Source organism: Tiliqua scincoides, chromosome 2 (assembly GCF_035046505.1).
Source record: "Tiliqua scincoides isolate rTilSci1 chromosome 2, rTilSci1.hap2, whole genome shotgun sequence".
Classification (NCBI taxonomy): Eukaryota; Metazoa; Chordata; class Lepidosauria; order Squamata; family Scincidae; genus Tiliqua; species Tiliqua scincoides.
In genome coordinates, this window is record NC_089822.1 from 139,013,885 (window position 1) to 139,030,916 (window position 17,032).

The following is a 17,032-nucleotide window of genomic DNA, read 5'->3' on the forward strand; positions in this document are numbered from 1 at the left end:
GCAACTAATTTGTTGGAAGCCAATTCATTCTCTCTCTCTCTCTCTCCCTCCCCCCCCCCCACTTGTGCTATATATTTTGCAGCTGTCTTGTATGTGGGATGATATCCGATGGCTGAGGCAGAACATGTCTGTCTCTGTGTCTTCATCCACAACGCTTCAAACCAGGCAGAAAATGCTCTCTGCAGCAGCTCGGTTACAGGTTAGTGGCACTGCATATTTTCAGGAGCAGGTTTCTGCAAGTTTATGGTCTCAGAGGGAAGGAGCTGCCAACTGTCATCTCCTTCATCACTTTCCACTGGCTTCTCCTCTGAGGGAGAATTGTCATCTGCTGCAAAGCAAGAAGTCCAGTCTGGGGCCCCAGCTGGAGCTAGCTGGTCAGCAATAAACCCCTTGCAGTAGGAGTAGGAAGACAGAAGCAGGAAAAGAATTAAAATGACACGGCAAATAAATAGTTGTTTCCTGAGGACCATAGTCTGAGAAAGCACACCACTCATGCACTCCAGTTGGCGATATATGTCACAATATACTTAATATAAGTACTTTATATAAAGTCAGTGATAGCCAATGTGATCTATGAGCTGAATCCAGCCTGTGCCCCTATTCAAAGCAAGCACAAAGCAAGAGGATGTCCCAGACAATTGTGTAACCGTATAGAGCAGTGTTTCCCAAAGGACCCACCAGTGGGGTCATGAGCCAATTTTTGGTGGGTCGCCAAAATCCCCATGCTAGTTTGGTTGCAAGAGCTGAACAAGCCCAGCTGCATAACAATTCTGAATCAGAAACCTCATGTTTTGAATTGTGTAGTACTCCCCCTGCAAATTTTTGCAGGCAGCAAAAGAGACGACAGCCCGTAAGCATACAGAATGCCTACTGTGTGCATTGGATGGGGATGGCTAAAGCTAAAATAGCTACTGGAAGCCACTTCTAAATGGCAGTCACTGTGCTGACTGCTCTGGAGTGCTCAGATTATAAACAATTTTAATAATGTCATTCAGAAGTAAACAGTGTCTGCTAAGTGCAGATAAAGTCAGCTCAGGGTGGCTTTATCTATCAGATGAGAATGTCATTAAGGTTAATGTATGGGCCCTCTGCTTTCATACATGTACAATGTGCTACATTGTCAATTCAGTTTTTCCTTTTAAACAACTCTCAGCCCCCCAACCAGCTTACTGGGGATATTTTGAAAATTTCCAAAGCAAAGAGTATGACTAAAATGCCGGGGATTTTTCTTTGAGACATCTGGGCATCTCTTCAGGAGCTGATTGCTGTGAAGTTGATATTGCTGGCATTTAGAAGGAGATGCTTTATTAAAGGAGAAGAACATAAGGAAAGTCATGCTGGTCAGACCAAGAGCCTGCCTGGTCCTGTATCCTGTTTCTAGTGGTGGCCAGCCTGATGCCTTCAGGAAGCCAGTTAGCCAGTTGCCTCTGGGATACTGGCAGGGCACAATTCTGTGCAAGCTGCACTGAAATGAATGGGTATTGCACAAGAGCATCATGCACAGGACTTAACCCTTACAATGCAGTTTTATTCTCATTTTTCTCTCTGGTTTTGAGTCTTGCCTTTTCTCTTGGAAATTATTCAGCACCTAGTAATTTTTTTTAAAAAATCAAACACAGTTTTATATTTCAGAGGAACTGACTCATTTGTTGGTTTCAGACAACTCCCAGAGAAAACATATTGTAAATTTACCCTTACATCGGAGGCTCCTTTGATGCCCTGCTAAAACAATTTACATGACAATATTGAGAGCTGTCAAAGCAGTTAACTCAAAAAATATAAAACAATAGAACCATGAGGTTGCTTTACAACAATACAATGGATTTTTTTAACCCACAGCAGCCAAATAAAACTATCATCAACCAAAGGCTTAAAAAGCCCAGGAACACAGAAATAAGTTTTCTCTCCCCCCCCCCCCCCGCCATTATATTATAACTCAGAATTTTCCAATGAAATGGATTCTCAGGAGATTGGTGGACTAGGGAAAGGAAAGCAGTTTTATTTTGGTTAGTCTCAGCCCACCTGATGGTAGCTGGCGTTTTCTAAATATCAATTCCTTTCCAACAATCCAAGATATTTAGCGGTACAGGCATGTCCCAGTATTCATGGGGGTTCCATTCCGGAGGTGGGACTGAGACCTGGCAGTTATGCCAGATCCCAACCCTGTTCCCTGAGCAGCAAGGAGCAGCTTCAAGCTTCTCCATTCTCCTCGGACTTGCACCACATCTGAAGAGTCAAGGAAGAGTTTCCCCTTGCCTCCGTCTGAGCCACTTCTGGCTCCAGTCTGACACTGGATACAGCACAGGCCTCCTGACCTGCCTGTTACTGCACAAGATAGGATCGCACTGCACGTCTTTTTTTCCTCTTAGTCTGAGCCCGGCAGAGGCCACAGGCAGATGTGTGCAGCCTCTGCTGGGCTCAGAAGACCCTCCGGAGGCAAAGAGAGTAGAGCTCTGGAAGCAACTTGGGGGGCCTCAGACCCGATCCACAGATAAGTGAAACTGCAGAAACGGGATTCACGAATAAAGGGCTCCCCCTGTATTTATACAAAATATGTGTAGTTCCAAATAGAACTGCATTTTGCACCATACCTTACTACTACTACTGCTGCTGCTGCTACTACTGCTACTACTACTACACATATACCATTTTTCAACCAAAATGTGCAAAGGTTCATATGGGCCAAAGTGGTCCTTCAGATACGTGTGTCCCAAGCTGTATATGGTTGTACAGGTAAGCACCTACAAAAGCACTTACTACTGACATTAAATTACTGATACGCAAATAAGGCATCCCACTTAAGACCAGGGCTGTGTGTATGTTCCATGCCAGTGTAGGCAGTTCCATGCATGTGCTGCCTTATTAAGAAGCTAACATGCAAACCAGCCCTGTAAAATGCATACATATTCTACACAGCTGTCCTGATGGAATTTCTCCTTAGCTGCCCTGAAAGATAAGTGGGGAGGGTTTCAAAAGAACTCCATATTGGCTTAATTTGCTTCCTTTTGAAGTAAGTGCTAAAATTCCCATTACCATCTGTGAGAAGAGATCTAAGCCCATGGATGCAATCCAGTTCCATTAAAACTCGATGGGAGTGTTGCCATCAGTTTCAGTGTGATGTGATTTACAGCCCATGCCAGACTGGTCCCCCCCCTTATTATTCCTGTTTGTCAACTGACCAGGGACAATGGAGCTTGGTGGAACATTTCCATCACTTTTCATCTTGTGCCACTGGAAGGACTGCAGCCCAATGGTGGAGCACGTGTCTTGCATGAAGCGAAAGGTGCCACACTCAATCCCCAATTAAAAGGATTCCAGGTAGTAGTAGCTGGGCTGGAAAAGACCCCTGCCTGAGGCTGTGGAGATCTGGTGCTAGGTAGAGTCAGCAGTGCTGATCAGAATGGACCGTTGGCCCGACACATTGTAAGACAACTTCATTACTACAGTGCAACACTGTCTCCCTGGGCAGCAGCATTGCTGGTCTGGCCAGCTGGCACCCAGTGCAGGGCTTACCTTGTGGAGGCTCAGCGTTCTGCAAGTTGGGGGGGGGGGGGTGATGTGATGTTGTCATGTCATTGTGTCACTGTCAACTGCTTCCAGAGTACCCCAATTTGGAGCCAATCAGATACAAAGGCGGGCAGGAGAGTCCAGCATAGAGAGAAACATCTGAGTACAGAGCTCTGCTCACCACTCTGGGCCTTGTTGCCAACAAAATAACGAGGGCCAAAGACTTGGGTGGCGATAGTACTCCCCACCTGGTCCGTGTTGTGTCACTCTCCTTGAGCGCTGCACTTGGATCAGCCTGCACCAGCTTCAAAATGCCTCTGCCCTAGAGGGCCATAATGCCTTTGACCTCCTTGCTTTTCCAGCATCTTCTGTTTTACCATTATTTCTGAACTGTAGTTGCACAACAGTGAGGCAGAATTTACTTGGGACAGCACAACTGGCTAGGCACTGCAGCTCACTTTCAGATTCACTGGGAGGGATATAGCCATTCATGTTTGGGTTTTATGATTTGCCTGAGAATGCTAAAAAAAAAAAAAAAAGCACTCAAGACTACTCTTGTAGAGATTTTAAAGGCTCAGCTGTTACACTGTCTATACATCTGTTACATTGGCTGGCTGTTTTTGGTAGTTTATGAGGACTATTCCTGTTTGTTTTCCTTCAGGTCTCCCGATATCTACAGATGCCTACACCAGCTACTTTTGAGAATGAGATAATAACTGTGTCTTTTGTGGTCTTTAAAATTTTCCCTCTCACAGAATCTGCTGGGTACACACAACCTGGGCCGAGTCTATTATGAACCAATCAAGGACCGGCATGGTAATATCCTCATAGTTACACTGAGAGAGGTGGAAACTCTGTATTCCTTTTTTAATGGGAAATGGATGCAGATATCCAAGTTACAAAGACAAAGAAAATCCCTTTCAACTCCAGAAGAGCCAACTGCATTAGACATCTTGCTCATCACGATCCAGGTATCTTTTTGTCCTTTGTATATTCAAAAGCTGTCAAATAAGCAGATGCTCTCTGTGCTAAAAGCTTTCCAAACCTTCTGACCCAGCAAGTCAAATACAGCCCACTATCCATGTATGACAGTCCACAAGCAGACAGCCCCGCTTTGGAGGCTGATCCAGATGGATCCGTATCTCAGTAGCAGAACACATACTTAGCATACCAAAGACGGCAAGTTCAATCCCTGGTATTCCCCAAGTATTGCTGAAGATCTCTGTTAGCAAGCCCTGGAAAGCTACTACCATTCATTGTGAACAATATGGAGCTATATGGACCAGAGTAGAAGGCAGCTTCTTATGACTTTGGCAGAAATCTATCTTTTATACTTGACAACATGCTTAATTCTGGCTAAATCCTTAGAGCAGCAGTCCTTGAACTTCCCAGGGAGTTTAAGAATCAAGATAAGTTTTTGCAGTTGAGGGGGGAGGGGACGAGGGAAGGCAAAGATGCAATTCCCAGGATCGCGCTGCTGCCAAGGATGGGGGGGGGGGTGTTTAAACCTACCTAAGGTCAGCGCCAGCCCTCTGCAGGGCTCCCCAAGCCTCCAAAACAGTAAAAATTGCAATCAGAACCTATTTCCATTTTTTAATTGCAAAACCAGAAGTGGGTTCCAATCACTATTTTTACTGTTTTGCAGGCTTGGGGAGTCCCGCGGAGGGTTACACAGGGCTCCCGGTACCTCCCCCCCAAGGCCGGCGCTGACCTTAGGTCGGTTTAAAAAAAAACCCTTGTCCCTGTCAGCAGCACAATCCTGAGGATTGCATCGCTGCCTTCCCCTCTCCCCTGCTCCTTAAAGGTCCAGAGACAGGGCTTCCCAGGTTGATGGGTTGCAACCCACCAATTTTCGAACCCCTGCCTTAGAGCAGACACTCTGGCTAATATCTTTCATCATGTCTGGGGCCTTCTGGCCTGTATGAGGTGGAGATAGTCTGAAGACCATGACCCAAGTGTATTACAGAACCCTTTGCAGAATGACATCCCAGAAACTTCAGCCAAACAAGCCAAGTCAGGAATTCTAGGCAAACAGTTGGATAGAAACAGATCCCACCATCCAGCTGGGGTAGAAACAGAGAAGAGAGAGAGAAGCATGTTAAGACAAATTAGGCAGATAGTCAACAAAAGTAGGGTTCCAGAAGGCAAGAAAGCCAGATAAACAACAGAAGCTTGGAGTTCAGCAGCTGATCAATAAGCACTAGTTTTGAGTTGAGGCACTCCAACAATCAGAACTAGAAAGTTCCAACTGAAGAAGTCAGTCCTGATATGCCATGATATGATCCCCCTTCTGTCAGGCCCTCTCACAAACCATTTAGCGGTGGCTCCAGAGGAACCAGGTAAACTAATCAGAAGTGTTGGGATTAACAGTTAATAATCTCTCTCCTCCCACTGCCACTCATTTGCCTCATTTAAAAGAAATTCAGTTGGGAATATTATACATCAGGGCATTCCAACTTTGACTGTTGGCCCCACCCCTGAGGGCATAAATGTAGAAATCATTGGTGGTGATGTGATGATGTTGCCACCAATTACTTCCGGGCTGTGAGCTGAGTGGCAGGAGGAAGGGAGGAAGGGGGTGGGTACTGTAGAAGAAGCCAGAATGGTGTGACAGGAAGATTGAAAAGCCACTGAAGCAGGAGGAGGGAGTGGGTGCAGCACAGTTCTTGAGGGCCACCAAAAGGGGTTTCGCGGGCTACATGCAGCCTGTGGGCCGCATGTTGGACCACCCTGTTATATAAGGACCACGCTTGCACCTACACTAGATTTGCCACATTACAAACACTTTACAGGTACAAAAGAGGATGGAGGGCAGAACTGAGCATAATTTTAGCTAACAAAACCCCAAACACAGGTTTGATCAGGTTCCCACCAAGTCCTGAGTAGAAATAAGTTTCCCCAATGGCTTGTGCATTCCTATCAAATGTCCGCCCATTCTTGGATTATTTGTAGAATCCTCAAATAGGTATTTTATTAATGAACTGCTTGTGGCAGTGAAGATGTAATTGCGGCGCATGGAGCCAAGCATAGCCATGGCAGATAATATGATGGTTCCGGTGGTGCAGGCTTAGTGCCAGGTGGCCTAATCCTCACCCTCTCCAATGGCATGCGTAACTCACAATGGCCGTCAGCTTCATTTATTAGGGTAATCTTTGAGGAATGCTACAAACACTGTGCTATTAATGCTTTCTTTATTTTGCTTTATAGACATCAATTCAGTAGATACCAGCAAGCATTGTCATTCCTTTGGAGAGCTCTTTCTGATAATAAAGATCTTTGTGCTGGAAAATGGAAAGTAGTTCACGTAAAATGACTAATTTTGTTCTGGCAGTAAAGATCGGCAGGCAGTTAAGCTCGTGCAACAGGGACTTTCCTGTAGATGTGGAACAATTATGTTAAGGATAACACAAGTGTTATGTTTTCGATTGTGTGTGTGTGTGCATGTGTGATTAAACGCACTCAAAAACATGGCATCTGTGTTATTCTTAATGCAGTAGTGTAGCAAGCGGGGGTGGTCTGTTCCAGGTGACACACCCTGGGGGGGGTGATAAGCATGCCGCTTGAGTCCCCACCCAGTGGAAGCCCGTATGCTGTGTTTGATTTAGGGTAAGGGAACAAATGTTCCCCAAGGAGACCTCCAGCCTGCTCAATCCCAGCACTGGGTACGTCATGGGCCATGCAGCCCCACTGCGTCAGAGCTGGATAGGATTGGGCTGTAAGTCAGAGATTACCTATACCACCAGCAGGAAGGTAGCAGGTTGCTCTTGGTTATTTGCAGGGTTTTGCAAAAGCTGTTCTTCCACCTCCAAGGTAGAATGGTCAGGTGTCCATTATGACATAGACATGTATCTTATAGACAGGTGTGGTTCATGCAGGGGTGCAAACTCATTGATGCTTCCAGGCCACCACCACCACTAACCTGCCTGGCACCTTCGGGCAGCCAAGCACAGAAATACTGCCCGATTTGTGCATTGTTGGTATTATTTTTTCATTATATTACATTCTATATCTTTTTCATCGTGAAGCTCAAGGCAGCCTGCATGGGATTCTCAGATGCTCACTCTTCCAAGCACTGGCTAGATCTAGACATATTTCACTTTACCAAAGTGGTTACGTCAGATGCCTGAAGACCAAAATGTGGTATCCCAGCGCTAAACTTGCACAGAAGCCTCCACCAGTCTGCACAAGCAAATGAACTGATCATGCCAGGACATTTTCTGAGATGTGAAATCCATGTTGCATTTGATTATCAATAAATGCAGGAACTGGTATCATTCCCATTTCTGAGTTGCTCCATTGTAGCGAATGACATTTAAGTATAAGTTTGGTTCATTTGTACACAGTTTAGAATACAAATGAAAAGATAAAAAAGAAATTGTTTTAACAGCCCAATCTTGCATGTTCTGGTGATGCAGTGCACTTTGAGGTTTTTGCAAAAGGCATTGCACCGTACAGCGCCACCTAGCTGCCGCCACAAGCAGCCATGCCTGCACAACAGCAGCCACTGTAGGGGCCTCAGCACTAATAAGTCTGTGCAGACCCAACAGCAGCAGAGAAGTAAGATTTCTTTGTTGCTGCCACTGCTGTGGAGTGGCTGCTAAAATGGAGTCCAGCCTGTGTTCTGTGGAGTTCAATGCGAGTGTTCCACCGCCATCACTCTAGATGTCTGCCCTGCTGCTTCTTTTGCCCAGGCTCCCTGGAGAACCAAGGAGCAGAGCTGGCTCTGTGGGTGGGGGGAGAGCTTTTAGGATCAATCATGGCAATGGCCCTGAGCCATTTTCTCATCGCAGAGATCAACCAGGATCTCCAAATGATCACTAGCAGAAATCATTCCGTCACTCATCAGCTGACCCCTCAGTCTTACTTCCAAACACACACACCCTCACCAAGGTCTGTTCCCTGGGGAAACAGGGAAGAGCCCTCACCCTTTAAGCAATCCAAAGGTTTGGTCCCTTGGCCTCAGGGAAATAGTCCACCCCACCCCCCCACCCCCCGGAAGCCACTGAGGCCCGAATCCTAACCAACTTTCCAGCACTGGTATAGCTGTGCCAATGGGACGTGTGCAGCAACCTGCAGTTGGATGGCACTCATGGTGGCCTCCTCAAAGTAAGGGAATGTTTGTTCCCTTACCTTGGAGCTGCATTACCCTTACGTTGGTGCTGGAAAGTGGGCTAGGACTACGCCCTGAATCAGGCCAGAAGCCCTTTTGGAGCATGTCTTCCTTGGCACCACTTCATCTCTCTTCTTTGCTCTTTGGTTCTCCCACAGCACTGATTCTGAAGGTGGTAGACAAACACTTCCCTCAGAGAAATGTCCAACATACTGCAAGGCTGCTGGTGTCAAGGCTGTGCTGGAGTCTGCGGCAGGTTTCTCTCTCTCTCTCTCTCTCTCTCTCTCTCTCTCTCTCTCTCTCTCTCTCATCCTGGGAGTCAGCAGCACTTTTTCTCCTCTTCTTTCCTGGATGCCTGAATGGGGATGGTTGAGCAACACAATGTGCCTTCAGGCAATATATAGTTTCAGCTCTGTTTCCAGGTCTCATTTCCAGAGCTACAGGCGAAGAGCCCTTCAGCTCATGCCAGGGGCTCACATCTCTGCCAGGCCAGAGGCTTTAGGCATATTTCAGTGGTGGTTCTAGTTTTCTCCTATTTTCCCTTTCATTCTCAGTGAGCACAGGGAGACTGTTTTATGGCCTTGAGAAAAACATAGATCTTAGCAACAAAAGGACACACCAGGCATGAGTTTCTGACCCTGGCAGCTGAGCAAGTTGGATACTACTGCAGGACAGTCTGTACTGGCTTCTATCCTAATGCTAAAGCAATCAGAGTGGGAGACCAATTAGTGCTGGAGTTCCAAAATACGTATTAATTAGAGTGCTTTCAATATCAATTACTTAATGATGGGCACTTAACTCTACAGAACCAGCGCCATTTCCTGTTCATAATACAGGGCTAAAAATGGTCAAGACGGTCACCTTGTAGATGCATCAGCAGGTTCATTCCTTCTTTGCAACCTAAGGTCCTCTGGAGTCATCACACGAGAAACACTCTGGACCCATGGTTATACTCGTGTACAAATAGCTATGTGAAGGGCATGGCTGATCTCACCATGAGGCAAACTGAGGTGGTCACTTTATATGGCAGGCTAACGGTACAGTGGCCATGCATCCCCTGCCCACCTGTCTGTGGGCTGTTGCCACAAGGAAAATAGTGGACTAGAGTCTAACCACCACCCCTTACCCTGTGGCCTGTGGTGATGGTCTGATGCAATCAGTCAGCAGACATGAAGGGCTGCTCCTCCTGCTCTTCCTGCAAGGGGAAAAGGGGAGAGACAAACTGAAAGAGGAAGTGAAGGAGAGTGCTGAGAAGATGCTCCAGCCCATGCCCTCTTCTCCCATCCCCTTTCTTTTCTGCTCTGTCCCCTTCTTTTCAAATCCAATGTGGTGGAAGGAGGAGGAGCTCTTCACACCTGCTGGCTAGTCATAGACTGCTACCAGGTAAGAGGGTGAGGATGACATTTGGTGATCCACATTAGGTTCCCAAAGTGCTTGGGCTGCGCTTGTGAAGAGACCATCAGGATTATGCCTGTTGGCTTCGCACATTCACAGCAATACACTGGACTATTCACAGCAATACACATAGTCTTCCTGCGCACAGTTTGCACTCTCTGTTTTTCAGGGTCCTGATCAGTTGTACGTAACCTATGTGCATTCCGGTGTCTGCACATAGACTCCTGTGCCAATGGGACCCTCAGATACTTGGAGGTGGGAGCATGTCCAGTAGGCATAATATTCATACATACATTTATACACTAACATGAATGTTTGCTCAAGGCTAAAGTATTTTCTAGACCAGTTCCAACTATGCTTTACCTTAAATACACAAGTACTTCTGCTTACTGGCTATTACAGTTATGCTCAACAGCTCACTTTTTTTATTAAAGTGCATATCTCTATGACATGATGATCAAAACCAAAGATTGTGTGAAGGGAAGGTAGCACCCAGCAAACAGAAAATAGGATGAAATAGAAAGAAATGAATCCAGGGGTGGCCAAACTTGCCTAATGTTCAGAGCCACATATGATAAACTTCTGATGTTTGGCAGCTGCAGGAGAGGTGTTTGACAGCGGCAATATTTAAGAAGCATTGAAATTCTTAAATATATTTATTCACCATGAACATTTAACTTCCATTCTAATCTGGTGGACCAGTTTGTTCCTGGTAAATCATTATGAAGTTTGAAAAAACAATATTTACCTTTTATATTAATTGTGATGCAAATGGGAGCTCAGCCAACATATTTCTGTGAGCCAAAGATTATATGTTGAGGAGCCACGTGTGGCTTGCGAGCTGCGGTTTGGCCACCCCTCCTATAATTTTACCCACTGTTTTCTGAACCTTGACTTTTCAGGCAGCAAATCCAAGGAGGCTTTCTAAGTATACTTCGGCTGATAACCTCCTCTCCCACTCTTTCCCAATAGGATACGCTGTCTTATCACAAAAGGAGCCAACAGCGCCTGAATCCTGGCCTCTATCTGGGCTACTTGAAGCTCTGCAGCTCTGTGGATCAGATAAAAGTGCTTGTCCTGCAAAAACTGCCTAACATTCTGTGTCATGTTAAAATTCGAGACAACAGCAACGTATCCAAGTAAGCAGAGGGTTTTCTTTCCTACTTCTGACTCAGCACTTTTAGTCTGCAAACTGCTACTTTAGGACATGCATTGTGCTTTCCCTGCAATTATTCTTTTCATTAGTTAATGCCACTAGTAGGTGTGGCATTTCACAGTGTATAAAGGGACAGGTTCCCACTTGAGTAACTTACAATCTAAACAACAGAAGAAGGGGAAGGAAAGTGGAGGCAGGGAAAGAATATGTTATTACTGCAGTCACACCTACTTGGACTTACGACTCAAACCTATCCCCTCCCAGCCTGTGCGATCCAGCTGTGCCAACTGAGCACACGCTGCATGCTATGGCGGAGGGAGTGACCAAACAAACCAGGAGAGGTAAGTAAAAATCTTTCCTTACCTTTCAAATCCAAGGACATTTCGTTCTGAACTTTTGTTCTGAATGTTAAGTTTTTACCTACATCTCTGTAGGCTGCCTGGCCTCCAATGAGTCTCCTTGGACTTAATGACAGCTATTCAGCCAGCATACTTTCAAGGAGACTCAGCAGTTATGTTGGGCTGGGAAAATGGGGTTAGGCATGCACCACTGCCACCGAGGCCCTTCCCCTTCCCAACTCTGGTTTGGTCTCTGACCTAGTCTGCCCTGAACCACCTCCTGCCTCCACCTTACCTGCTCTGGCAAGGTGTCTGGGAGCCAGGGCCTCTGGCCATTTATAATGGAGGCTCCAAAGCGCACGACTGCAGCACAGATTTTGTGCTGCCAAAACACAGCTTGTGCCAATGGATCAAGAGATCCAACGGCATAAGCTCAGCATTGAACTGGACTGTTAGTTACACTATCTTACAGTGACCAAGGAATGATGCCAAAGCATTTGTGAAAAAGGGGAATTTTGAGGAATGATTTGAAGGAAGTAAGAGAGGAAGCATCACTTAGGTGTTCAAGCATCAGGGGCAGCAAAGGAGAAAGTGGGGAGACATTTAAGGGAACAGGAGACACCTAGGCAGCTGAGGGTGGTAAGATCCCAAATTATCTCACCTGCTGGCTAGTCCCAAACTTGCTTAGTTTCATAAACTTTAACCCATTTTTGCCCAACCCACAGGTGTACACATTTGATCCCTCTTGCATATATGCAACATTGGGCAGAAATAGCTTAAGATCATTCTTGGGTGGCCTGTAATGAAAAATCTCTGATGGTGGTGAAGGATAAAGGACCTACCCAGGGTTCCCACCTCTTCTAAGTTTTCACAGTCAAATGGCAGTTGCTGCATTGCTATTGACTTATGACATCGCATTTGACCCTGTGCCTTGGCATAGTTTAGTGAAATCCAGCCCTTTAATGAGGTTGTTAATCACGCTTTAAATTGCCCCCCTTCAGTTCCTCATCTGCAAAATGAATCTATTATAGCTACACCACATATCATCCGGGATGTGAGGATAATATCTGTGTGAACAACATGATTTTAATGGAAGAGTTGAACCCTTCTGAAGACCACGGGCCCACAGCAGTTACCCAACAGCTCTGACCCCAACATTGACTTCTGGATTTTCACCATCGCAAGGAAGGGAGCGTGTCTAGCAAAAATCAGGAGTGTTTCACTAGCTACATTTAGTGCTAGCAATTCCTGATGAGAAAACTGAACCCTCTGGAAAAATGCCACTGTAGCCCAAGGCATGTGTGTTAAAAGATTATAGGAACACAGAGCAGCCTGCATGTCAAAGAAAGCTGAAATGTTTCAAAGGCCTTTTTTCCAGACCTTAGTAAAGGAGTCTCCAGCTTCATACACATTCAAGGAGAAGGAAATCAGAAAGTTGGCCCTTTTTTTAACCACAAACAATTCGGCCTGTTATAAGTTTAGAAAATTTTACTATCTGAGAATGAAAGCTTCAACAGAGCCCAAACATACATACAGTAAATTCTTCCTTGTGCAGTGAACTTTTGTTATATTTCTAATTTTAACTTTGCTTCGTATACAGAGAGGAGTGGGAATGGATCCAAACCCTTTCTGGCTCTGAATCTATGGAAAATATGGATCATTCTGCAGAGTGCCCAACTCGACTGTTCTTTGAGCTCCAGATGGCAGTGAAAGGTCTCCTTAAACAGATCAATCTACCTCTACGACAGGTATTCTGCTCAGTGACATTTACTGCCCTGTACAGTCCAAGTGGGCACAATAACTTGATAGAAAGCAAGGTTTCTTGTGTGGATGTTCTGTATTTCTGCTGGCAACTGTCTTTTTGTCTCCTCAAATCTAGGGCAAATACAGGATCAATTCTGTTTCCCTGTAGTGTGATGCTCATTTGGAGAAGGGGGTGGATGGTGATTTTTCTGTGATAAAATGGATGTGTCAAGGCCCCATTATGGACTGACAGCCCGATCCTAACTCAGTCCCCCCCCCACACACATACAAATGCAGCCACACCACTGGAGTGCGCTCTGCATCCTACTTGGGGGGGGGGCAGTCACAAAGGTCTTTTCCAGGTAAGGGAACATTTGTTCCTCTGTTCATCCAATAGGTCACCTCAGATCTGCACCAGCTACTTTGTTGGCAAAGATCCTCGGTGAGTAAGGAAGAGGGAACGAGAGAAAAAACAGGATGAGGATGTCAGTGCAAGTCACTAACACCAATATCTGCCCTCTTCCACTCACTGTTCTGCCCCCTCCTAAGCACTCCCCTTATTGCTCCCCTTCCCCACCCACATTCTGCCCCCACCACAGCCTTACCAACAGTGGCAGCAGGCTCCAGTGGTGAAGCTGCGGCACCGCTGCCTCTTGTGGTAGCAGTCACAGCAGGTGTGTGCTGTGTTTATGTGTTTGTGCTGGGATGGTGCATGCTGGGGTGATGCACTAGCTGTCACAAGAACACACAGTGGTAGAGGTATGGGGATAGACGGCACAGTTTGTGGGTGGGTTCAGGCAGTGGCCTACCGAGGGCTGCTCCTGTTTGGTCCTCTCTCCCTCCATACCGCAGCTCCAATCCAAATCCCCCCCCCATGGCTACTTCAAAAAAAATACAGTCATGTATCTTCATTTTGGCTTGTAGTTTGGCCCTATTGACCACTGTGCTTGTCGGTTTGTGTTTCAGAAGTTTCTCTTTCTAGTTAACACTTCTGTATTGTAGTTCATATTTTTATTGCTTTGAAAACTGCTATAAGAGCCCATGGATGAGCTAGAAAGTGGGGTAGAAATGAGAAAATATGTAAGGGGTGCTTGAGATATTCTTCACAAAAATCACCTTCTCAGAAAAGGGTGCTGATCAAATGCATATTTCCCATTTAGTAGCAGCAGCATCTTCTTCCAAAGTCCCGTTTGTGCTGAAGCAGTTGAACTGAAGTCAATTTCAGCCACATGTTCCATGCAAGTCGCCACACTTCCTCATAATGTTGTCCGTTTACGGAGCAGTTACATTAGATCTCTCATGCTTTCCAAATTAGAAAATGCATCCTTTGTCTGTGTTAGGTTTATGCTGTGGTAACTGGGCTGTGTCATTAGGGTATGGTTTCTATAATGTTTCTAGCCTCTCCCCCCCCCCCCCCCACTGCTGCCTGTTGAAAGCTTTGGCAAGAATCACAGTATTATACACTTGAAGGTAGCAATTGAACCTTCTGGTAATAAGAGCTTTTTTAAAAAAAAAAATCTGCATTGTTTTTCATGATGTAGCCCACATGGGTTTGCTTACCTTGCAAATTTGTAAGGCAACCCATTCATGCAAAGTATAAACTGGGGATGGAGGGGAGATGGAAATGTTGAACAACTCCCTTTTGAATGAGGACTAATGAATAAGAAGTGGTGATGCACCCTGGCAATTTGTATTTGTGGTAGAATCAAGGCCTGTGCTTATCCATCAATCAGCAGAGTGAAGTATAAAGCACCCTGAAGTGGTAAAATGGACTGTGCCATTTCAGATTGCAGGTGAGAAAAGTACTTTTGATATTATAATAATAAACACCCTGTAAATAGAAAACTGGCATATCAGCTCTTTTCCTACTGCGAGGTTTTCTGTTTGCAGGGAGCTTTTAACAAAGGGGACATCCATAAATGTGATCCCCCACCCACCCACAGCCTGAAGGGGACCAGTCCTTTTTACCACCTCATTCTGCGGCATGTGTAGGCAAGGCCTCCTTCTATAAATTTCAAGGAGCTGACTATGGGTGATATTCATACGCACCACCATCACGTTATATGTACCACAGACACCATATTAGCATTTTCCCTAGAACTCAGAGGGTCAATGTAGAAGATCTAAAGGCCTGCTTGCAGCCTTTGATGGATACACAGCCCAGTCCTATGCAGGTTTACTCAAAAGGACTGTTCCTGCTAAGGTGCATGAACGCATGACTGCGCATCTCCCAGCCAAGCTCTGTGCAGTGCAGAGCTCAACAGCCTGGAAGCTCAGAGATGACGCAATTACGTCATTTCAGAATGTCCAGAGTCAGTGCTGTGCAGCTGCTGAAGGGGTCCGCATACTGGTGAAGACATCATAGAGAGCATCTAGGGTGCTCAGAAGAAAGCCCCATTGTGTTCAATGGGATCTACTCCCAGGAAAGTGTGCATAGGATTGTAGCCACGTTGTAATAAAGCGGTACCTTTGTCATTATTATTTTCTGGCATTTTTAACACTTCACAATAACCATAGTAAAGTTATCAGCACAGAAGAAACAGATACCCTTTATTTTGATGAAAGGGGTGTGCCTTTGACATGTATACTTAGTACATAAGCACCTTCCAATGCTTATATTAGCCGCAGGGTTTGAATAACCAATGACCTGGCCAGTGGCATAGCTGGAAGGAGTGCCACCATGGGGCACACCTTCCAGAGCTTCCCCCTCCTTGCTTACCCTCATGCCTCCTCTGAATACAACCAGATCTTCACTTCAGTTGCAACAGGACGGTGTTCTGAAACCCAGGGAGACCGGATGTGGCTTCTCTGGGCCTCAGGAAGCCTTCTAAGGCCTCCGGAAGGCCTTAGAACGTCACTTCTGGTTTTCCAGTGAAGTGCCGGAAGTGCTGTTTTAAGATCTCTAGAAGGCCTTCTGAGGCCCAGGGAAGCCACACACAGTATTGCTGCCCTCCACAAAGTGCCACCCAGGGTCACAGCATCCCTTTAACGCCCCCCTCAACTATGCAACTGGACAGATATAGGTGCCCTTGATATATTCACATGCGCTCTGAAATATGAAAAACATTCTTCCTCAACTGACGCTCCTGAAGAACACCACTCTCTTTTCCGGGGTGCACTATTCCAACTCAAAAGTCATGATTTTTCATCTGCCAGCATTTATGGCCATCTTCTTTTGAGGCATGCTTTGTCTGGAGTTGCAGTTGCACTTTGAAATGAGGGATATTTCTCCCCCACTCCCAGGACTGATCTTCTGAAATAAGGGACGTCCTTTTAAAAAAGGAGGCAACCCTATATAATACCTGAGTTGAGTCCATACTTTCGTTCTGGATCAAAGTAGGTGTTAATCAGATACAAGCTATGAACCAATTGATTTTTTTTTTTTTAATCTGTGTGACTTGTTAAATCTTTTTCATTGCCCCATTTGGTGACAGGCTGGGGGAGAGTGGAGGGAGGGGAGGAGACAGGCAAAAAGCTGCATGGTTTTACTAACCACTCCTAAATTGGAAGTTAAAGGTTTTTAATTGAATTCATTTTCATGTTTTCACATAATTATACCATCATAATCTTGAAAAGCTCATGGAGTGTGATCGTTTTCTGGCTAATAAGAAACATAAATGTTATTTTCAGGGGGGAGGTTAAGAGTTGACTGTGTGTGTGTTATATGGAACATTAGAGCTTTAAATTTTTGTTTTATGAAGCAAAATTTCACACACAGAGAGATACACACACACATTTATTTATATATATGTGTGTGTGTGTATACACACACACCCCATTTAT

General features: G+C 45.5%; 1 protein-coding gene across 1 annotated transcript in view; it reads left to right on the forward strand.

Moving 5' to 3' along the window:
- The window catches only part of ANKFN1 (ankyrin repeat and fibronectin type III domain containing 1), a 118,339-nt gene that overhangs the window by 81,857 nt on the left and 19,450 nt on the right, over positions 1-17,032 (forward strand). Inside the window, exons 10-13 of the mRNA XM_066617760.1 lie at positions 83-199; positions 4,263-4,478; positions 10,985-11,151; positions 13,107-13,254. Of these exons, the coding sequence (XP_066473857.1) occupies positions 83-199; positions 4,263-4,478; positions 10,985-11,151; positions 13,107-13,254 (648 nt within the window). The remainder of the gene's footprint in view (positions 1-82; positions 200-4,262; positions 4,479-10,984; positions 11,152-13,106; positions 13,255-17,032) is intronic.